Source organism: Gasterosteus aculeatus, chromosome 12, assembly GCF_964276395.1.
Source record: "Gasterosteus aculeatus chromosome 12, fGasAcu3.hap1.1, whole genome shotgun sequence".
NCBI classification, from domain to species: Eukaryota; Metazoa; Chordata; class Actinopteri; order Perciformes; family Gasterosteidae; genus Gasterosteus; species Gasterosteus aculeatus.
In genome coordinates, this window is record NC_135700.1 from 1,320,409 (window position 1) to 1,344,285 (window position 23,877).

At 43.9% G+C, this 23,877-nt stretch overlaps 1 protein-coding gene across 2 annotated transcripts; it reads left to right on the forward strand.

Annotated features, from left to right (window-relative positions):
• Positions 1–1,669: 1,669 nt before the first annotated feature.
• On the forward strand, positions 1,670–23,877 carry ano9b (anoctamin 9b). Of its 2 annotated transcripts, none has more exons than XM_078085419.1 (24): positions 1,670–2,154; positions 4,179–4,244; positions 9,853–9,975; positions 10,050–10,189; positions 11,874–11,923; positions 14,803–14,861; positions 15,456–15,535; positions 15,681–15,815; positions 16,447–16,540; positions 17,452–17,512; positions 17,586–17,668; positions 18,170–18,274; positions 18,909–19,073; positions 20,602–20,638; positions 20,848–20,959; positions 21,262–21,316; positions 21,423–21,520; positions 21,621–21,814; positions 22,190–22,342; positions 22,483–22,627; positions 22,719–22,841; positions 22,926–23,019; positions 23,101–23,213; positions 23,757–23,877. In XM_078085419.1, the coding sequence occupies exons 1-24, from the start codon at positions 2,143–2,145 to the stop codon at positions 23,794–23,796; spliced, it is 2,337 nt and encodes a 778-aa protein (XP_077941545.1). In that variant the 5' UTR covers positions 1,670–2,142; the 3' UTR covers positions 23,797–23,877. The 2 variants fall into 2 exon arrangements, with proteins under 2 accessions (XP_077941545.1, XP_077941544.1); XM_078085418.1 differs by having other exon boundaries at positions 1,921–2,220.

Consider the following 23,877-nt stretch of genomic DNA (forward strand, 5'->3'; position numbering starts at 1 on the left):
TTTGTTTTGTTGCTTTTTGTATGTGAAGCCCTTTAAAGTTTCTTGTTGTTGAAATATGCTATTCCTTGGCCAAGAAACGGAAATTCTGCCTGGTCGGTCTCCTGCTAGTTTGGCCATGCGCTGCCACAAGGTAGCAGAAGTAGAGTCACTTCCATCAAAAGGTATGCCTTCAAATATTTCTAGGATTTGTTGCACTTGGCATTTGGTTACAGTGCTTCTCATCCCCCTTTGGCAGACCAAGATGACAAGATTTATAGTACTTGTGTCGTGTGCAGACTCCCGAATGCTCAATGGCCACACATGCTGCAGTGACATTCTTGAGGATGAGGATCACCTTCCGAGAGTAATTAGGGGTATTCTTTAGCATCATGCCAACTTGATACATTTACATGACAGAAGCAATATTCAATGTCACAAGCTGCCATGAGGATGATGTTCGGGTTTTAATGGCCATGGTATTGTTGCAATTAGTTTCAACAGCAATATGACATCCTTTGACAGCAACGACTATATATTTAAAGTCAATTAATAAGTGATAGAGATGTGTTTGAATTGTAGATTGGCCACTGCATATGACTCCCGCTTTGACAGACACTGGTGGACACAGGAAGTTTAGTTTGCCGTCTGTTCATGTGGTCATAAAGTCCAGGATAGCAAATGAGAGTCAAACCGATATGCAAATATTGCAGATTATACTTTGGGCATGGAAACGCTACAGATAATACCTTTACCTGTCTTCCTGGTCTGAAAGGACTTATGAAGTCTGCGACACCGAGGGACAAATTTGCAACCTCAACAAAATGCAATAGTTTTGTAACCAAGCAATGAGAAGAATATTATTGAATTGAATTATTATCCTTGCTGACCATTCAAAACCATGAGCATGATACCATCATTTTATGAAATTATAAAAATGACGGTTTTAAAGTTTATAATTACATTCCTAGATTGTTCTGCAGTTTCTACTGCTTTTAATGACCTAAATATTGAAGAAACCCATTTCATAAACTGTCGGGATCTCCGAACCCCCCGAGGTGGTTGATGAGAAGGATCGCAACACGTTGATCAATTAAAGCCAAAAAGTTAACATTTGTTTAGAAGAGAAAAAGATTACATGAGCAATTCTCCGCAGATATCTGGCTCTAACTATTGCTTGCAAGCAGGAGGTCCAACACACCAGCACGTATCTCAGTGTTCGGTGTAATGGCGTCTCCGAGCAGTAAAAACGCTGAGTTTGTACACACATGAAGACCATCCTCAGTGCCAGTTACGAGAAGCTGCAAATCAGGTTGAGATAAGAACCCAGGTGAAGATGAGGGTAACACACACTGTTCCTTTGTTCGAGCATCTGTGAGACCAACTTAACTCCCTTCTTCAGACACAGCTGCATATGGAAACCTTACATCTTTCTGCTTTTGCACATCAGGGTCAAATACAGCCACTTGAGACGTGAGAGGAAGAAAGGTTTTTTGAGTTCAAGTTCAAATCGTGATGATGCGCTTATCAAAGTAAAAGCCAAACGATGAAAAAAACGTTTAAAATACTTGGAGATGAAATCCACATGTCCACCTCTCTCGTGCTGCACCAACTCCTGAAGACCTCCAGTCGATTAAAGGGAGATGCGGCGCACCTGTAGGTCATTATAAGAGACACCTGCCGACGATGAGACAGACCACAGGCCCCCATTAAAACAGGACAGGCAACAAGTAAAACCCCATATTCAAAAAGAAACCCCTCGATACAATCCACAAACCGATCATTGAAACGTGCAAAGAATTAAAATAATTAAAACACGCACATACAAATCTTTAATTAAAACAACTCTAACAGAAGTACCATTTTCCGTGTTTCCCGTGGAAGTGAACGCAGCATCAGACGCTGAGGAGCGGCTGCAGGTGAAACGGCACGCCTTTACCTTACCTGTCCACGCGCGCACTCGTGAAGCAGGCACCTGAAGACATGCGGAAGTGAAGCGTGGAGCGGAACTGGCGACGACATACACGTTCTTGGACATGAACGGCGTGTGATGGAGACACTGGGTGCTAGTGGGCAGCGGGAGGAGCACGTAGACGGCGTGCTGGTTGGATGTAGCGTCACTTTTCTTTGAGAGACCTTCACGTGAACACCGGACCGACCTGCGACATGTTCTTCAAGGTGAGCACGGAGCTCCACGGGGCTTCCACTCTCTGTAGGACCTGCTCTAGTGGTTACTGGTTCCAGGTGAGCCTGGAGACGTGATGCCCATTGGCTGCTCAGTTACGCCGTTTACATTAGGAGCTTTACCCGGGCGGCCGGACAGCGCTTATGATCGACTTCATATGTGTTTATTAGGATGACTGGAAGAGCTGTGTCAGGATCACTGTCGTTACATGTAGTTCTGTATACGGGAAGACCATAATAATAATCCCCTTTAATCAAATGACTGACCCCAAAGAGAGAAGATGGTTAACCATGTCATTTTCATATATTTCTGATTAAGATACACTAATATTAATTCAGCTTAAAATGAATAATTAAGTAAAAGTTACGTGAAGATAAAAAAAGAAAACGAATTAACGTTTGCTATTTATTTTTACTGTTTGATATGCGTTTATATACATTCTGTATGTCGTAGATTCTCAAAAGTGGTCTTAACCCTGTTATCTGAAGTCCGGTTTGAACAACAACTCTAACGGCACACGAGGAGAGTATACAGAGAGTAGTTTGTTATTGCACTTATTACCATAGTTTCATCTGAGGTGTAATCTCTTGAAAGGAGCTAACAAGTTTAAAATGAATCTGTAGCAGTCCTGTTTCTACTTTACATTTGTGACTGACCTGAGAACACGCAGAAGTATGTAATATTGTTTGCATTTGGTTAAAATAAGTAGTACTAAAATGTACTATCTAATTATTCAGTTTCATTTTAAAGTGTGTGTGTCTGTGTCTGTCTGCCCCCCCCCCCTCCCTCACTGGGCAAGAAGTGAAACCTGTTTATCACTGGGAGCAGTAAAAGTCGCACCCATGCTAAAGGTTCACTACATGTATCTGCATTCAGTATCATTCCCTGAATAGAATCAGTCAAGGATCTGAACTGTAAATGGTTGGGGGGCGCTGGGCGATGTTTAACAAAGCAAAGCTGAGGCTGAAATGTGGGAGACAACAAGAGAGAAACAACATGACCCACTGAGCCTGTTGGGCAGGTCAGGACCTGTCTCTTGGTCCTGAAGACACTCACAGCTGCTCTCGATCTGAGCCAAGGATAAAAGTATGTGGATGAACCCCTTTAGACTGTTGACACCAAATGAACAAGCTGATTTAGTATCTTCCAGTTGGACTGATTGGACATTAATTGAAGATGTTATTCCATGTATCACCTGTATACTGATATCTTCCCATTCACTGCTCGCATGTGCAGTTTTATTTGGTCCACCTGCTCAGAATAATGCAGTGTGATCGACGTACAACTGTCCTTCAAGAACTTAATAATGTTCAGTTTTTTCTAGGTCAGTGTTCATGATCATTTCTGTGGATGTAGTTTGTGCTGGTGTTGAATTGTCCTCTGCTGTGTGCGCGTTATTTAACCTCATTGATGTAAACAGAAACTGAACGGGGCCTAAAAAATTGTACAAACCAACAGTGCAACGAAAGCCCATATGTAATCCTACCATTTAATTTAGTATGTTTTCATTATTTCTATTTCCGTCTCTAACTAACACAACTAGTGCTGCTGTTCCCAGTGGCAGATCCCAAGTAATCATGCAGTGATGGACCAGAACCTCATTAAAATAGCTCCAACTGTTACAGAAGAAAACCACCCTAATGTAAAGTATGCATATCAATGCTAGAATGTTAAGCTACTGTAAGAAAAGCACAAGTGGAGTAGAGAAATATCTTCTCCCTGCAGCACACGTAGCAATGCAGGCTAAGGTTTGCTGCCATTAACGGCCATCATTTCTGTCTGTGTTCACTATTTGCTTGGTTTCATTTATTTACAGCTAAGCGTTTAGAATATTTAAAAATGACTCTCTAGGTCGTCTTCAACAAAACACGTCACTCTGCCTGTTGTTCTGGAGGTGAATTGCTCTGCAACACACGCAGAACCATGAATTGAAACAGGTGCGTCGACGCAACGACGCAGATGCAAACGCAGAAGCATGCGCCGGCCATAATGCTAGTTCTCTCCTTGTGTGTCACAGGAACAAATGGAGCTGGGTGACATATGTCATGACTGTCCGAGCACTGAGGCTTTACTTACTTCAATGGTAAGAATCCAGTCTCTTTTCTCACTTCTGAACTTTCCCTACATGAACAAGATAACTGTGGACATGCAAACAGAGACTGATCATGTCAAAGAATTCTTTGACTGTGCGCTGGACGGATCAAATAGTCAGACGCAAACAGACAGCGGTTTATCTAAAAAGTCCTTCTACCATCAGTCAAGATAAAACAGTGAGCCTGTTCACGTTAGCGGTCTCATTTGCATCTCATATTTTGGTTTAAGGGGCAATTAGGTGAGTTGTGCTCATCAGTTTAAAGATGGATGTGGTTGCACAATGCCACTGGAAGTATGGTGGGAGGAAGTGGGATGTAGTTGCAATGACACACGGCTTTTACCCTTGTGTCATTGCAGCCACGAGGGTAAACGCATAATCCATCATCACCAACATCTATGCAATAGACATCTATTCCATTTTAAAAAGACCTCCCATCTTATGAGTAAAGAGCCTTGAAGATGTAAAAATGAGCAGGTAAAAAGTGTGAAATATTCACTCTCCATTTGTAAATTCTATTTTTGGACGTTGTCATGGTGACGTGATATGTGGCAAAGTGCTTCCCATTCATATTTACAGCATTTCAAGCCTTCACAAATCTCATACTCAACCACTTAGCGGGTTGAGCAGTGTGCATCTCTTCTACAAGGCCACCAGACATCCAGGCGACCTGAAACCGGACTAAGTATCTCTTTCTTTAAACCAAGCTAGTCTGCTAAATTTGCTGTTGATTCTAGTGTCTTAAGTTAATTTGATTGCTGATTTGCTTTAGTTTTTTGTCGTCTCACGACCAGTTCTCTTTGTTTGAAGTTATCTTGGTTGCTAGTTTGCTCAAGCTCTTTCAGTCTTTTAGTGCCAGTTTGTGTTCTAGATTCTACTATTAAGTTAACTGCCAGTGTGCCCTCCTAACTCTGCTAGGTTTTGACCTGATCTAAGTCTGTTTTGCCTTGTTTTCTGAAGCAAATAAGACTTGTATCCTTAAACTCTCATTTTGTCAAAAGACCACATGGTGTTTGTTCACTGATTAGGGTGTCAAGCTATTGGTGCTTTGCATTTTGAGGAGTTTCTGTCAAGGCCAATCGACCTTTTGTCTCCTAAACGACGGGGGAGCGGCCAGCGCAGCCGCAGCCGACTTCCACTAACGAGGGAGTATTTAACTAGAAATCGTAGGAAGCGTTAGCTTCAGCGTTATCTTATCCTCGCAGGACGAAGACGAGCAGAACAAAGACAAGGGAGTCTTTCGTGGCAGTCAAGACGAGCAGAACAAAGACAAGGGAGTCTTTCGTGGCAGTCAAGACGAGCAGAACAAAGACAAGGGAGTCTTTCGTGGCAGTCAAGACGAGCAGAACAAAGACAAGGGAGTCTTTCGTGGCAGTCAAGACGAGCAGAACAAAGACAAGGGAGTCTTTCGTGGCAGTCAAGACGAGCAGAACAAAGACAAGGGAGTCTTTCGTGGCAGTCAAGACGAGCAGAACAAAGACAAGGGAGTCTTTCGTGGCAGTCAAGACGAGCAGAACAAAGACAAGGGAGTCTTTCGTGGCAGTCAAGACGAGCAGAACAAAGACAAGGGAGTCTTTCGTGGCAGTCTTCGGGGCGGCTGAATGCGGCGCCTTCTTCTGCTATTTTTAATAATGTGTTTGACCCCTTCACCCGTGCCTGTTCGAATCTCTTCCCGCAGATACTACAGGCCTCGGGCTAGATCTGCTCTCTATCGTAACCTCTCCTCTCTCTCCTATCCCACCCGCTCCTCACACGTCCAGCACCTCGTCACAGGAGGTCTCTGGAACTGCCAGTCAGCGACTCGCAAGGCTGACTTCATCTCCGGCTTTGCTATCCAGCAGTCACTTGACTTCCTCGCTCTGACCGAGACCTGGATCACACCCGAGAACACATCCACCCCAGCCGCTCTCTCCTCCGCCTTCTCCTTCAGCCACACTCCCAGGCCCACTGGTAGGGGTGGTGGCACAGGTCTACTCATTTCACCCAAATGGAGCTTTTCTCTCTACCCTCTACCACCAGCCACCCCATTGTCCTTTGAATTCCATGCTGTAACAATCACTCACCCGGTACAATTAACCATCATTGTCCTCTACCGTCCGCCAGGCTCCTTAGGTCATTTTTTGGAAGAATTGGACATTCTCCTGTCTAATTTCCCCGAAAATGGTCCTCCGGTCATCCTCCTGGGTGACTTCAACATCCAGACAGAGAAGTCATCTGACCTCGTACACCTACTTTCTTCCTTCGCTCTGTCACGCACTCCCTCTCCTCCTACTCACAAAGCCGGCAATCACCTTGACTACATCTTTACTAGAAACTGCTCTACCACTAACCTCTCTGTAACTCCACTTCATGTGTCTGATCACTTCTTCATCTCTTACTCCCTTCCACTCTCTATAACTAACAAACCTCCTTCATTGACTAACTCTATACCGGCTCGTCGCAATATTCGCTCCCTCTCTCCCTCCTCGCTGGCATCCTCTGTTCTATCAGCTCTCCCTTCAACTGACTCCTTCTCACTCTTGCATCCGAACGCTGCTGCAGAGACTCTCCTCTCATCTCTTTCCTCCTCTCTAGACTCTCTCTGCCCTCTTACGACACGACGGACTGGCAAATCCCCTCCGGCTCCGTGGCTGTCTCAACCGGTCCGTGCCATGAGAGCCACCATGCGAGCGTCGGAAAGGAGATGGCGTAAATATAAACGACCTGACGACCTGCTTGAATTTCAATCTCTCCTCTCCTCGTTCTCTGCCTCTATCTCTGCTGCCAAAAGCTCTTTCTACCAGTCCAAAATCGAATCCTCATTCTCTAACCCCAAAAAACTCTTCTCGATCTTCTCCAATCTCCTCGAACCCCCTACCCCTCCTCCCCCCTCCACCCTTCTTCCGGGAGACTTTGTCAACTACTTCACCAAGAAAATAGCTGACATACGCTCCTCCTTCTCAACCCCACCACCTACTTCTCGCGTCCCACCGACCTCACCTCTTTCGCCCTCACTTCCCTCTTTCACCGCCCTCTCTCCTAACCAAATTCTTACCCTAGTAACCTCTGCCCGTCCGACCACCTGCCCTCTTGACCCCATTCCATCACATCTTCTACAATCTATCGCACCTGACCTTCTTCCGTTCCTTACCTTTCTCATCAACAACGCTCTGTTATCTGGCTGTTTTCCCAATTCTCTGAAGGAGGCAAGAGTCAACCCTCTCCTGAAGAAACCCACCCTCAACCCTTCTGAAGAAAACAACTACAGACCGGTCTCTCTTCTTCCCTTCTTGTCCAAAACCCTTGAACGTGCTATCTTTAATCAACTCTCCTCTTATCTCCACTGTAACAACCTCCTTGACCCCCACCAGTCAGGTTTCAAGGCAGGCCACTCTACAGAGACTGCTCTCCTTGCTGTCTCTGAGCAACTCCACACTGCTAGAGCCGCCTCTCTCTCCTCTGTCCTCATCCTTCTGGACCTCTCTGCTGCATTTGACACGGTCAACCACCAGATCCTTATTTCCTCCCTTCAAGAACTTGGTGTCACAGGCTCTGCTCTCTCCCTTCTCTCGTCCTACCTCGATGGCCGCACCTACCGGGTAACCTGGCGAGGATCTGTGTCGGAACCGTGTCCTCTTACTACTGGAGTTCCTCAGGGTTCCGTGCTGGGTCCCCTCCTGTTTTCGCTTTACACCAACTCTCTTGGCGCTGTCATTCGCTCGCATGGCTTCTCTTACCACAGCTATGCCGATGACACCCAACTAATTCTCTCCTTCCCTCGCTCGGACACCCAGGTGGCGGCTCGGATCTCTGCCTGTCTAACTGACATCTCTCAGTGGATGTCCGCCCACCATCTGAAAATCAACCCCGACAAGACTGAACTACTTCTCTTTCCCGGAAAAGATTCGCTTACCCAGGACCTGACAGTCAACTTTGGAAACTCTGTGCTAACGCCCACTTCGACTGCTAAGAACCTCGGCGTCACACTCGACAACCAACTCTCCCTGACTCCCAACATCACTGCGACAACGCGATCCTGTAGATACACGCTCTACAACATCAGGAGAATACGTCCCCTTCTCACTCAGAAGGCAGCGCAGGTACTGATTCAGGCTCTTGTCATCTCCCGCCTGGACTACTGCAACTCCCTCCTGGCAGGTCTCCCTGCCACCGCCATTCGACCTCTGCAGCTCATTCAGAATGCAGCAGCTCGACTGGTCTTCAACCTTCCAAAATTCTCCCACACTACTCCACTCCTCCGCTCTCTTCACTGGCTACCGGTGGCCGCCCGCATCCAGTTCAAAACACTGGTGCTCACGTACCATGCTGTGAATGGATCGGGTCCAGCTTACATCCAGGACATGGTCAAACCCTACATCCCAACCCGCACTCTCCGCTCTGCATCTGCAAAACTACTCGTCCCTCCCTCACTGAGAGCAAAACACTCGACTAGGTCTCGACTCTTCGCTGTCCTTGCGCCGAAATGGTGGAACGCGCTCTCTGAAGACATCAGGACCGCAGAGAGCCTTCACATCTTCCGCCGCAAACTAAAGACACACCTCTTCAGACTCTACCTCGACTAAAGACTAACAAATTGCAGCACTTAAATTGTACTTGTGACGTCACTCATCTATAGCAAATTGTAAATTCGCTTATTTGAGGAAATTGCACTTTCTTGTTTCTTGTTCTCCTGAGTTTGTACCCTATGGTTGAATGCACTTATTGTACGTCGCTTTGGATAAAAGCGTCAGCTAAATGACATGTAATGTAATGTAATGTAATGTAATGTGATGTCTGTTAAGTCCTGGAGGCATCAAGATTTAGGCTTTAGGGGGCTGGATTGGAATAGTCCTTTTTGCTTAGGAAGGTTCTTAGCTGAGTGAAATGACCCGGAAGTAGTGTATGTGGCCCCCAGGACGAGAGCTGTTCAAATTCGGTAACGATATGGAAAGGAGCTTCAATGCTTCCCTACTCCGCTCCTTTAGCATAGGAACCACTTGACCATCCTACAATTCCTTGAGACGGCAATATTTAAATAGTGACGTTTCATTCAGCCGTTTACGAGCAGTAACCATCATGACCGAGAAACGCAGATCATGTAAGTAACCGTTAGCATAACTAATTTCTTTTGTCATCTTGCTAATAAAGTGATACTTTGAACCTGGTTGTAGGGGCTACATTTTTGGACAATTCAAATCCAGCCTGGGATTGGGCCTGTGTGTCCCTCACATAGGCAAATATCATTCAGTCAACTCAGACTGACATCTTGCAAACCTTTCCATTGTCCCTTCCTCCTTCCATCCTCCACATGCGCATTCTACCTCTCATACCAACGTCTTGGCTCGTCAAAGCATTCGATTGTGTCTCCTCACCCCCTTTCTCCCCCACCCAATCCTATAATTTAAAAGCCCAGTGGAGATAATTTTAACTGGAATGCTTGTGATCCAGTCCTAACTATGCGTTATCAAAGAGGAAAGTCTCAATCTTTATCTTAAATGAGGTGACTGACTGACACCCCGGACTGAAAATGGAAGCTGATTCTACAAAGGAGGAGCTTGATGACTGATGGCAATATCATCAAAGTGAATCTATCTCTGGTTTTCTTGTTGTTGTTTAACAGCCAACCCGCAAGACTTTTGATTACGTTTTGGTGGCCCACATTGTGGGCGATGACACGGACCAGAAGACTGTCAAACAAAAAGCCTTCATTCAACAGCTTGAAAAGAAAAACATCACCGTCACAGTGAGTGCTTCCTTCACTGCCTGTCATTTCACACCCTCACCTGATTCATGACCTTTTTCATTTTTGTTCCTTAGCGGATCGTCTATGATGACAAAATGTTTTATGGCCTCCGGGCTTCCAATGACATGTTAGAAAACTACCAGTACCTTCTGAAAGTCTCGGACTCCTGCAACTGGTGTGGCGATTTAAGAGGCCACCACCCCCAAACGACCAGGTAACACTCGAACACTCAATGAAGTACATGTGGTGCCCCATGTTCCATGTCGAAGTGTCCCTGAGAAAGACACCTCACCCCTAATTGCTCCCCGGGCAAAAATGTGAAAAAGCCGTGGGTTTAAAGTGTAATGTAAGTCGCTTTGGATAAAAGCGTCTGCTAAATGACCTGTAATGTCATGTGCGTTTCCTGGTGAAACCTGTACAGCGAGTTCCATGAAAATTTTCAGAAACAACAATAGCCTTAAAGGGATCGTTAGAGGTGGAGTTGTATGACTTATCCAGAGTTAGTTCATTATGAGTGAAGCTCTTCCTCACTCATTTGTTCGGGTCTACCCATTTGTTCCTCTCCTCCACCTGTTTGTTCCTCTCCTGGACTCATTTACTCCTCCCTTTTACTTGATTGTTCCTCTCGTCCACATGCCCTCTCAGGGATGGACCACACGGAGGGGCAATGAGAAAGGGGAATTTCAAACAGTGCTGAAGGGGCGAACCCAGTTTGTGGTGCTGATGATGATGATTCACATTCCTGTCTTTTTCTATGAAACACAATACCTAAGCAATATTCATATTTTGTCAAAGCTTACGGTACAGTGCAGAGAGAAGGTAGGAAGGGCATTTTTAGTGGATCTTATGGAGACATTATTTAAATGTTGTATACTCATTGCCTTTCAAATGTGTTCATTGTCAGGGTTTACGGAAATGTATAAAAGAAAGTTCATATTCCATGATATTTTGAAGGTAGGGGAAGGAAATACAACATTAAAGTCGTCTTTTTCAGTTATATTTTAGAAGTAATTGTTTTTGGCCAAGAATGAACAAATGAAACTCATTTTTGATCAGATTTGATCACTGATGAGACCAAAATCAAGCTCTTTGGCATTCATTTGCTGTGTTTGGAGGAAGAGAAATGCTGATAACCCCAAGCACACCATCGCCACCATCGAGCACGGAGTTGGAAACGTGTTTTGGGGCTGTTTCTCTGCTACGGGGACAGGGCGAATAAAACCGCATCGAGAGCAGGATGGACGGGGCCATGTACCATTGGCGAACAACCCTCCCTCAGCCAGGACACTGTAAATGTGTTGGGGAGGGGTCTTCCAGCAAGACAATGACCCAAAACATATGGCCACAAAGGAGTGGCTCAAGAAGAAGCACATTAAGGTCATGGAGTGCTCTAGCTAGTCTCCAGACCGTAATCCCATAGAAAATCTGTGGAGGGAGCTGAAGCTTTGAGTTGCCAAGCAAAAGCCTCAAAACCTTAATGATTTGGAGAAGATTGGCAAAAAGGAGTGGAGCAAAATCCTTCCTGAGATGTGTACAAGCCTGCTGACCAACATTAAGAAAGGTCTGACCTCTGTGCTCTCCAATAACGCTTTCTCTACCAAGAACTGAGTCATGTTTTGTTAGGGGATCAAATACTTTCACACAATCAAATGCAAATCAATGTATACATTTTATATGATGTGATTTTCTGCATTTTTATTTCATATTCTATATCTCGGTTAGAATAAACCTACCATTACAATTGTAGAGTGTTCATCTTTTTAACAAAATCAGCAGGGAGGGATGGTGTATACCAGCATCCTTGCCATCAAAATACATCAGGTTATATAAATCTACACATTCCTACTCCTGTTAATACCTTTTCTTCACTTTACTTTAAATCTATTTTATTTCTCCAGGATCCGAATCATCCATTTCATCCTTGAGCATACCTACATCAACAATGGAGGTGAGTGAATAGTTCAATCTTATTCAGTTACAACTTCCGCAGAAAACATGACAAGACAACCTCCATGCAGCCATGAGTGTTGTTGATCTATCTTTTAGTAAATCGCACGTCATTGGTGTCACAACTTTGGTACAAATAAACTGCAGTTCAAAGTGCTTTACAAATGTCTGAAAGTTTAACAAGTTACACTCTGCAATTAAATCCTTATTTTGCTATTCCCTCTGCAATATTAAAAGAGTCCCCGTGCTCACGGATGTTTTGGGCTCTCCTGGTGACCATGGGGGAGTAAATGTCCTGCAGCGAGGGGAGGGCTGATCCTGAGATGAACTGTATTTTAAAAAAAAAGTATAACCTGCTGTTACGTGCCTTCCTCTCCTGGGCAGTGGAGTGACTGTACACCGCCCTGGGGGGTCCCTGTGCTCACAGTTCTTGTGTTGGAGGTGCGATCGCCAAATCTGACGTGCTAGGGTTTGGGGGTCACCCTATTGCAGAGGTTTTAGACCCAGAGTGAAGAGTTTTACTGAGAATTTGTGTGGGATGAATGTATTAAAAGCTGAAGTCTATGAAGAGGAGTCTTGCATAGGTGTACTTGCCGTTTAAGTGCGTGAGGGTTGTCTGGATGACATTGTTCACTGCATTGGCCGTAGACGATATATGCAAACTGCAGCGGGTCTATGGTGTCGTGGATCATCTTCTTTATGTGGTTCATGACTATCCTCCTGAAACACTTCATCACTATTGGGGTGAGTGTAACGGGAAGATAGTCATTTTGGCAGGTCACTGTGTTTTTCTTTGGGCACGGCACAGTGGTGTTTGACTTGAAGCAGGTGGGCACATGAGTGAGTTCTAGTGAGAGGTTGTAAATGTCAGCCAGCTCGGATGAACAGGCCCTTAGGGATGTTGTCTGGGCCAGATGCCCTCCGTGGGTTTGTTCTCCTCAGAACCATACGCACCTCTGATGTTGTTACAGCGAGTGGTAAGTCTTGTCTGCGCTCCGTGGTCGAAAGCCCTTTCTGTAGGTTGGTGGCGGCCTTGAAACGCGCGTAGAGGGCATTACGCTCATCTGGCAGTGTGGGAGCTGTTAAAAAGGTTTTTACTGGAAAAAACAATATCTATAAATATAAATAATGTTTGGGTCTGCTTTGTGGAACAGCTAAAGGAGAAGAGCTGGACATTCTGAAGGTTCTCCCTGGTTCATAACTCTAAGCATTTCTAAGAGGTAACCTAATGAAGGGCCATGTACTGCGTTAAAGGCTTTTCAAATCATTTAAAAGTCATACAAAAACTGTAGCCGGTGTAAAGACTTTAAAACGGGTATAACGTATGCTATCCTTTTAGGTAGGTCATCAATTGTCCAGCACAAATTAATTGCAGTACATTCATTGTAGTCCTTTTGTAGCTCAGAAAAGAGTGTTGGATTAGTCCAGAGACCATGTAAGATGAAAGCCTGTACCTGTATTGCTGAAAGGAAGGGCCTTACCTTTAGAGAGGGCCTGGGTGGTCTTTCAACCAATAATCAGTATTTCTGTGTTATTCGTTTTAAGCGCTGCAAACAAGATGACATTCATTTTATCTGAGATACAGGTGAAATTTCATGGCTACATCACTTTGGGTGTTGTTGGTATAACTGCGGTAAGAGAGGCCACGCCCAGGGCTGTCACAATATCACATTTTTGTTATGCGATTATCGCACCATCATTTATTGCAATTTTGACACCATTTTATGCCACTGATAACATAATGACTAAATAATAGCACAGTAATAAAAGTACGCTATTTCAAAGAACAAAGAACGTTTTATTTGTCAGAGTAGTTAGACATTAGAATCAGAATGTGAAAAAATATATCCTAATGTAAATAAACAAAAATAATAAGTGCAAGGGACAGGGAGCGGGCTAAGCATCGGACGTGCGGTGCGGTGGGGTGGGGGGTTTAACGCGGGGCTGCGACCGCCGGCTGGGCGAAGCGCTCCGCGGCTGGAAGAGAAAGGACGGAGGCAGCGCCATCAACTTAAATGTTGTTGACACTCATTTATATGTAAAATGAATATCGCAGCACCAAACATTATTGCACGCGATTTCAGAGTGTGATATGTCATTTTATCGCATATTGCGACAGCCACGCCTCCCGATGAAGCTTCCCACATTATTCCTAACCAGTGCCTTGAGAACTGGGTTGGCCTCTTCTGTAAATAGTTTTCCGCTCTTGTATATTATGGAGAATGTTTTCTGTCACTTTGAGGGATTGTGTATGTAGAGGGCTCCATCCCCATAGCTATGGATTTGGTTTGTGAACGTGTTATTTAGTTGTGATGGGCGGGCTGGTGGTACCTTTCATGGTAGCTCCTCCTGCCAGTGAATGATGAGGTGAAGTGTTAATCAGGAAACATTTATTGCCAAAATATGTCAAACATACAAGGAATTTGTCTTGGCGGTTGGTGCTTTGAGTGGTCAAAAGACTAGAAACAGTACAATCATGTAAACTTTAAGTTGCTCATTAGTTAACGTATAATCCTTAAACACCTCATATCTTCTGATATTAGTTTGCATTTCAAACCAATATATCACACAAACATTTAAAAATTGTCAGCTCACCCCCCCCCCACCCAAGCCTTGTGAACATTTTCAAACCGTAATGGACAACATTATTGGGATTCACAACTAAAGCAGCATTCACCACTGACATTTTACTTAGTTTAATGTGTACATCAGTCAGGTTCTCCTGCAGTTCTTTTATTTGATCACGATAGATGCAGATAATTCTTAAAGCTGACGTTTAAAAACAGGATGCTGACTGCTGAGTTCACATTTGGCGGCCCTCTTCTCAGCGGTGAAATGGGACGACCAAAGGCCAATGCAGATATGTTGTGCTTTTTTCAGAGAACCTAGAGGAACTGTTTAAGAAGGGTGTGTTTGAAACCATGTTCTGCCTCCATGAGGTGAGTCAGCCCTTGACAAATCTCATCAAACTCCACAATCAAGTTGTAATTTTTATTATTATTTTTAGCTTAGATTGAAGTGTTTTTGTATTGATTATCTTCTGATTCTTATATTGAGCTAAATGACCTGCATGCTCAGCTACAACAGGTCATCATATGTTAAACGAAAACCTTCTTGAAATAAATGGTTGTGCTAAACATTCAGCAGCAGAAGATATGAAATCTCGATTTAATCCATCACAATGAACAAAATCAGACTTTTTTTTCCCCACACTGTAATTGAAAGACTGTCTTGATGTATTTATTGAAAGCCATTATGGTGATCCGTTTCAATAATTGATCTTTGATAAATAAAAGTGTAACGAGAGAATATGTCTTGATTAGTTGACATAACACTGCTGGGGACATTTGTCAACGTTTAATGAAAATGAGCATTAATTACAGAGACAGCCTTTTAAAAAAAAACATATTCCCACACATAGAAATGAAAAATATTTAGACATACTGATATATATAACATTAATGTGAAACATTGTATTAGCATATAAGATAACCCCCTGAAGCCTGTGTGTTGATATTTCCCATGATGATCAGCGAGAAGCCCGGAAAAATCTGAAGAAAAAGTGGGCGCGCTGGTCGGCTCTCTGTAAAGGACAACCAATCACCGACATCCAGTCAGTCACGCTGTCTGTCTGTGTCCCTGTCTCCACCTCCGTCTGTCTGTGTCCCTGTCGCCACCTCTGTCCGTCTGTGTCCCTGTCTTTACCTGCCTGTGTCTGTGTCCCTGTCTTTACCTGCCTGTGTCTGTGTCCCCTGTAGGGGCTACTTTGGGGAGAAGGTGGCCTTGTACTACCTGTGGCTGGGCTGGTACACCAAGCTGCTGGTTCCAGCTGCTGCTGTGGGTGTTTTTGTGTTTTTGTACGGACTCGCCTTCTTTAACACCAACCCTCTCATGTGAGTCGGAAGCATGGAATTATTTTTATGAGCATAATTTATTGAAGTTATTTTGATTTCTGTTTTAGAATTTTAAAAAATGTCTGACTTTTTGGTATCTTTGCGGTTTCAAGAAAGACCATTTCTGTATTCTTCTCCTAAACAGCTCTGATCGGTTTGTATTTTAGGATTCACCAAACTGTCCAAATTAGACCTAGTTGTTGTCGTGTATTTCACCCGATAAATATAACTTGACTTCCCATTAGAGTAATCTATTAACATACATTACATAGCTTTACAGGATGTACCGCTGACCAGTTTAAGTTAAACTGTTTTTGTTTATGAAATTATAAAGGCATAGAACAGTAAATTAGAAGTTGTGAAGTAATGATCCCGGTCACAGAATTTTATATGTTAAACGTTTAGAGGATGTCTTTTTGGGTTAGTTAATTTACATGAAGATCAGTGTATGCAACATATTTTGCTCAACTCAACTTGTGGGCAACCAGAGAGTCTTTCTGCTATGAGTTGGGAATTTTGACAATTGCACTTCTGGGAAGCCTTGAGAAGTCAGAATCTTCTTGTTAACTAGGTTTGTTTGGAAAAAGAATCGGTGCAATTGGCCTATATTTTTCTCTGTCTGTGTCCTCAGTAAGGAAGTGTGTCAGTCCAACATCATTATGTGTCCTCGCTGTGATAAGAGATGTACGGTGTGGCAGCTGTCAGACACCTGCACCTACGCTAAGGTGAACTAATGCAATGTCACTTCATTTTGTTGATTTGATTTCTTTCCTGTGGGGCCAAGTAGGGCTTACCAGCTAAATGTATGTCATGTGACTGTTGATGAAGGACCTTGTAAAGACGTGTGCACAACCCTCTCTGATTTCCTGGTGCTGCATGAGCCTGATTCTTACTTCATCCCGTGTATTGTCCTGCGACAGTTCTTTTGCATGACTTCTGTGACTGTCAGTAATGCAGTAATTCAATGCAAAAAAGTGAAACTCGTATTAACTTGTAGTTATTATACACACACACACGGTGATTTTAAGTGTTTTTTACTTAAAATGTTGATGATTGCAGCTTATGGCTAATGAAAATCCCAAATTCAATGACAATATTGTGAAGAAGATGAATATTGTAGACTCATGGTGTCACTATAATCAGCTAATGAAGGTTTCCTGAGCCTTCAAATGATCTCAATCTGGTTCAGTACGGTACACAATCACTGCTGTGGAAGACTGCTGATAGGAAGACAAAAGACAGTCTGGACAACTGGACCCCCTCCACTAGGAGGGTAAGCCACATAAGGACATTGCTAAAGAAGCTAGCTGTTAACTGTTCACACAGTGCTATATCCATGGGAAGTTGAGTGGAAGGAAACAGTGGGGTAGAAAAAAGGGCTTGTTTTTTTTAATTAGGCTGTGTAAAATTCTAATTTTCTGAGCTACTGAATCTGGGGTTTTCCTTAGCTATAAGCCGTTTTATGTAACTAGAACCACACACTAAGGGCTTAGGGTAGTGCTTTGTCATCCCGAGTGTCCTTACTGTGAATGAACTATGGTGGTTTATGGTGTTCGCAGCCCCTCTAAGGCCCGAAAAGATGGTCCAGTTGTTAATCTGTTTGTCATATGTATACTATTTGTTTGTATCCATACAGGTCAGCCACCTGTTTGACAATGAGGGCACTGTGGCTTTTGCTATGTTTATGGCAATCTGGGGTGAGTGTCTGATGAATGGCGATGACTAACATGTGTATCATAATGTTTAACTGGTTGTATCTGTGTCTTACAGCCACTTTATTCCTGGAGCTGTGGAAGAGAACCAGATCCAGACATGTTTCTCAGTGGAAGGTCTTTGACTGGTGTGAGGAAGAGGTACTTCTGACCCGTCACGTCTAGATCCTCTAACGTGTTGAACCTAACCAGTAGCAACCCTACAATGCAGATTCCAAACAGTTAGACTATTAGAGGCTTTTTCCAATTATTATTCTAATTGTATATTATCATAGCACACACCGTATTTAATGAGTATGCAGTAAAGGATTGTATATAATATCCACTAAATACAGTAAAAGAATCTACACAGGTGGAATTCTCAAGAAGAATCTAAAATACAACAACGTTTCTGATATTTGCCTGATGCTTCCTGACTGCATGCAGTAAAGAGTTGAGGGACATGTCAGCTGGATGATACTTGATGATTTATTTTTCTTCCATTCATGATGGTTAGAATTTCTTATCTATATTTTATTTACATTTTCATTGCACTGAGCTTTAACACATTTTCCCCAAAAAGTCCTTTTCCTTTTACAGCTCCTTCTGACGTACCCTTCCAGGACACACCGTCCTTGTAACATCCCTTCAATGTGTTTACAGGAGGAACTGATTATGGAAATAGTCAATGATCCAAACTGCCAGCCGAAAAAGTTCAGACACTCCTACCTGCGCAGCACCGTGGTCCTCATTCTGGTAACCCTCATGGTAGGGGACACACAGGCTGCCACATGTTATGTCACCATGACAATGTCAAAAAATCTGATTTACAATTACGGGTATTTAGTCACTTTGAACATCTTCCAGGATCTGTCCTCATAGGATGAGAAGTCATTTTGAATCATGTTTTACTGTTTTTTAAAATTTATTTTATTGAAATGGCTCGTATGACGAATTTAAATATTTAAACAAATTAGTAAATATCGACTGATTTTGTGTGGGGTGTTCTCCATCTGTAATCCTTAATGTTTTCAATGTATACATTTTAATATGACCGTCTGAACACGTATGTAAAGGTGGGGATTGGGACACACTCGGCACTCTATATCTGTAGCGGAATACCTAAAGAGTTCAGTGGGTGTTGAATACAGCAGGGCCGGAGCACTGACCTAAACCTAACTAGTGAAATGTTAACCTGCACATGAAAGCGTTTCACAACCAAAGGTCTGTTTTAATCATCCTTCAACAACCACTCTAACGTCTAACAATCCTAATGGGTTCTTGCTGCTTTGCTACATGATTGCAGTTCATTGTAAAGGGAAGGTAATTTGGTCACTGAAGATCAACAGCGGTGTCGGCAGAAAGAACCAGACGCATGTCAATGTGTGTGTTTGTGTTCCAGCTGATGGTGATTATTCTCCTCGCTCAAGCCCTGGTGGTGTTTCGAGTTGTGGCCGCCCCCCTAATGTCTGAAGGCGGCTGGGAGTTTATGAGGGACCATGCAAACACTGTGGCTGTCATGTTTGGAGCTGTGCTGCATTATCTCACCATTCAGATCATGACCCGGGTATGTATACCTGTATCCTCATGCTGTATTCAACCAAGACCGCGTCTGTGGTAACTGAAATCTGTGTTTTACGTTCAGGCCACATACAAGAGAGCAGTTTTCTGTTTCCAAACTGCTGAGGATGTGAGCTCAGAGCACCTCACTAGTGCGCGCGTGTAAGAGCACCTCACTAGTGCGCGCGTGTAAGAGCACCTCACTAGTGCGCGCGCGTAAGAGCACCTCTCTAGTGCGCGCGCGTAAGAGCACCTCTCTAGTGCGCGCGCGTAAGAGCACCTCTCTAGTGCGCGCGCGTAAGAGCACCTCTCTAGTGCGCGCGCGTAAGAGCACCTCAATAGTGTAATAGTTTGGTGAAGGCAGGCCAAATATTTTGGAAGTTATTAGTCTTGTCAAATTAAAAACCCCTTGCGAAGTTCATTAGCCCATATCTTCTCAAAACAATGAGATATCAACACGATCTTGATGAGGCGGGGGGGAAATTTACCCAATAATGATCCCCAGAAAATTACGTGACAATTTCACATAGCGTTTAGGAGAAATGGCCAAAAAGGTGAGGCGCATTTGCATACCATGATTGACTTTTTTTTGTAGTGCATGTCCAAGAGCACATGTGTGCTAAATTTCAAGTCAATCGGGCATCTTGGGAAAAAAGTTGCCTAGTGTGGTACCTTTTTACCTTTCTAGGGGGCGCTTTGGAGACATTTCTTTGTACCCAAATGCGAGACCCAAAAATTATCAAATTTTTCACCAGTTCTGATATGCATGCCAAATTTAACAACTTTTTGAATCTGATAAAAGGGAAAAATCCTTTAGAGAAAAAACTAAGAAGAATAATTCTATGAAATACGTGGCGTAGGGGGTAGAGCGGGTATGCTGGGAACTGCAAGGTTGGTGGTTTGAGTCCCGACTGCCCCATGTCTCAAGTCGAAGTGTCCCTGAGCAAGACACCTAACCCCTAATTGCTCCCTGGGCAAAATGTGAAAAGCCATGGGTTTAAAGTGTAATGTAAGTCGCTTTGGATAAAAGCGTCTGCTAAATGACCTGTGATGTAATGTAAATGTAATGTAAAATACAATAGGTTCCTCTACGACTAGTCATAGCGAGGACCCTAATAATAAAAATAAAAAAACTACATTTCCCCCATCCCCTCGCACCCCACCTGTAATACCTCCGCGCCCCACCATAGTTTGAGAACTAGTGGTGTAAGCTAGACTTTTTGTGCATTTGACAACGTCAGTCTTTCCCCTACCGTTGTAACTTGTATAATGTCCGGCCAAACCATTTGCCCAACCCACTCCCCCAAAGTTCTCAACCCAGTGGAACTGAATAATGGTCAACATAAGTTCCCTTTTAAGTTGTCTCCTATGGCCTTTAAAGATTTTGGTATTTTTGTGGAACGTACCCTAAAAAATGAACATGTGGGATGTTTAAAAAAATGAAATTTGCTTATTGGACAGAATTAGTGAACATCCTGCCAAGAAAGGGAAACCTGCTGATATTGTATTAACCATCACATCTCTGCTCCCTGTAGGTCAACAGATGGGTGTCCCTCAAACTGTGTGACGTAGGTGAGAACAAAGAACACTTCAGTGTGCACAGTACAAATGCAATAAGATGTAGGAATGCATACATTACACCATAAATGTGAAGCAACTGAGTAGAGTTAAATGATCTAAATGCATTCATAATATTGAATTTCAGATGTAATGTACAAACCGATTTAGTCACGTATCTCACAGTGCATGAATGCCTGACCAAGTGCTTTCTGTGTTTTCAGAGAAGACCAACTCATCTGCAGCCACAGAGAGGAGCTTCACGGTCAAGATGTTTACCTTCCAGTTCTTCACTCTTTTCTCCTCACTCTTCTACGTGGCCTTCTTCCTGGGCAGGTACTCTGTCTGTCCTCACTGTATCCGTCTGTTGTAGTCCATCTCGTGTAGTCCATCTACTGTGTCTATCTACAACTGTCCTTTCAACTCAAATATACTTTGTGTAAAAATGTCAACATGGCCAAAGCGTCAACACATGGTACAATTAGGAAATAGCTGAAAATAAAATAGCTCCACTTTTTTTAGTCATGTGATGGTGTAGTATATCTTTCCTCTACCGTTGTAAAGCTCCTTCACTTAGAAGGAATGTGCTGTCACCGGGTAGACATGCAGATTGCTGATGAAGCTCATTTGTTGTTCAGGATAAACGGCCGTCCAGGGGACTATGCACGTATTGCTGGATGGAGACTGGAAGAGGTGAGGAGGTGGACTTTTAAGTATGTCATTCATATATTGTGTCTCCACCACAGTACTGAGCCTTAGATATGTTCTGTGTGTGTGTGTGTGTGTGTGTGTGTTATAGTGCCATCCTAGTGGTTGTTTGACAGACCTCTTCATCCAGATGGCCATCATCATGCTCCTCAAACAGACTCTCAACAACATCTTTGAGTTCTCTGTGCCGTGAGTGTCTATGTTTTGTTCCAACACATCCTGTTGTGTGTGCTGATGAGGCCGAGTAATGTCCGACTTTGCCTTCACGTGAGAACGTTTTGTTTTCCAGCTGGGTTAAGAACCGTCTGAGCAGAAACAATGCAAAGAAGCTGCAGAGGAAGTGTGGTCAGCGTCAAAAGAAGGGCTGCCGTGATAGTCAGCGTGCCGAACCGTGTCACACCTGCAACCTTCCGGACTGGGTGTCAAATTACCATCTGGACAACACAGACAACTTCAGTCTGTTCAATGAGTTCTTGGAGATGGGTACGTCCGTAGTCTCCACCCAAAAAGCCCATTGCATTAATACAATGGTGGATAGTATGTCCATACAAGGTCCCAATGGTGTGTGTGGGTCGTCGTGCCGCAGGGGTACAGAGGGCGCGCTGGGAACTGCAAGGTTGGTGGTTCGAGTCCCAGCTGCCCCATGTACCAAGTTGAAGTGTCCCTGAGCAAGACATCTAACCCCTATTTGCTCCCCGGGCAAAATGTAAATAGCCATGGGTTACAAATGTCACTTTGGATAAAAGCGTCAGCTAAATGACCTGTAATGTAATGTGCGTTGTCTATCCTCTCCACTTTTGACTGTTTATTGATAATTATAACACACTTTCTAGTAAGTCCATGTGCTTCTCCACCCAGTGGTCCAGTTCAGTTTCACCACCATATTTGTGGCAGCATTCCCCCTCGCCCCCCTGCTGGCTCTCATCAACAATATCTTTGAAATACGTCTGGATGCTATCAAGATGGTCCGCCTGGAGCGGCGGATTGTTCCAAGGAAGACCAACGACATCGGTGAGCTGTGTGTCTGTCGAAAGGTTCTTGTGTAGAGTGGGCTGCTACCTGAATCGTTTCCATAATACACTGTGGTGTGTGTGTGTGTCTGTGCGAGACACTACGGTGTCCTGTGTAACCGTACTCTCTCCTGCGTACAGGTGTGTGGACGAAGGTGCTGGAGGTGATTGGCGTGTTAGCAGTGATTGCTAACGGCCTGGTCATCGGGGTCTCATCGGACTTCATTCCCCGCCTTGTCTACCGTTACCGTTATGGCCCCTGTGCTAACGGAAGCAGTCTCACACAGTTAGTCCTCTTACAGCTGGAAGAATCACCTGATAAGATATCCGCTCACAGTGTTGTGTCTGATCATGAGTGCTGTGTGTTCTTCTTGCAGCTGCATGCAGGGCTACATCAACGACACTTTGTCTACGGCTGTTGTGTCACATGTGGCTGTTAGAAATGACTTTCTCCCCAATCAGATGATCACAGACAAGGGCTTCAACGTCACACAGTGCAGGTGAGAAAACCATAGTCTTACTCGGCTGTGAAACAAGAAAAGGTCACAGATCTGACTACCGATACAATCTGTCTGTGCGTACAGCTACAGAGACTACAGGAGTGATGAGGACTACACACTGACTGCTCAGTTCTGGTTGGTTCTGGCTGTGCGCTTTGCCTTCGTCATCTTGTTTGAGGTTGGTCCTCCACATTTTGCTTAGGCAAAGATGTCGACTTGAACTGAAGATGGCATTGAACTATCGTCTGTTTTTCTGCAGCACGTTGTGGTGATGTGCAAGTTTATAGCGGCCTGGTTTGTCCCTGACAATCCTCTGCAGGTGAAAAATGACCGGCTAATGGACAAACTGGCCCGGCTGAAGCATGAGCTACAGTAAGTAGGCAGCCCAAAGGCAATGCATTCTGTGTTTTTTCAGTCAGGTAAGCAGCTCTTTGGAGGCTAATGTCTTTCTGTCCAAGTATCTTGATCTCTCGATCCTTCAATTTTGGCCACACAGACATATCTCAACAATTACTGATTTAATTGTGATAAAATCTGGTTCAGGCGGTGGTGTTCCTCCCCAGGATTGACTGTGAACGCTTTGGTGATGTGCTAACTTTTTAGCTAGTGCCATTGTCAGGTCAACATTTGTAGTAATGCATCTTTGTCTTTTAGTGCTAATAGTAAAATGTTTGCAACCAATCATTGTTAAGTCACCTGTTAATCATTAGCATGATAAAAGTGTGACATTACTTTATTTTACCGTAAAAGAGGCAACGCTTGTTGATGACGTGTTTGGAGAACAGACTTTCTTAATTATGTGTAGATTGTCTTAATAACCCAGTTTGTCCTTTTCATACCAACATCACAGAGACACCAGTATGGCTCCACACTTGTTCTCATGACTGAAATGTCTTGTTTCTGTTCTTGTTTCAGGAAAAAACGTACCAATGAAAGCAAGTCAACGGACGTCTGACCACATACGCATACAATCTCCACTGATGAGACCTGTTGTTGAAACACGGAATGGACTTCACTAAACTTTAATGTTGTGTGA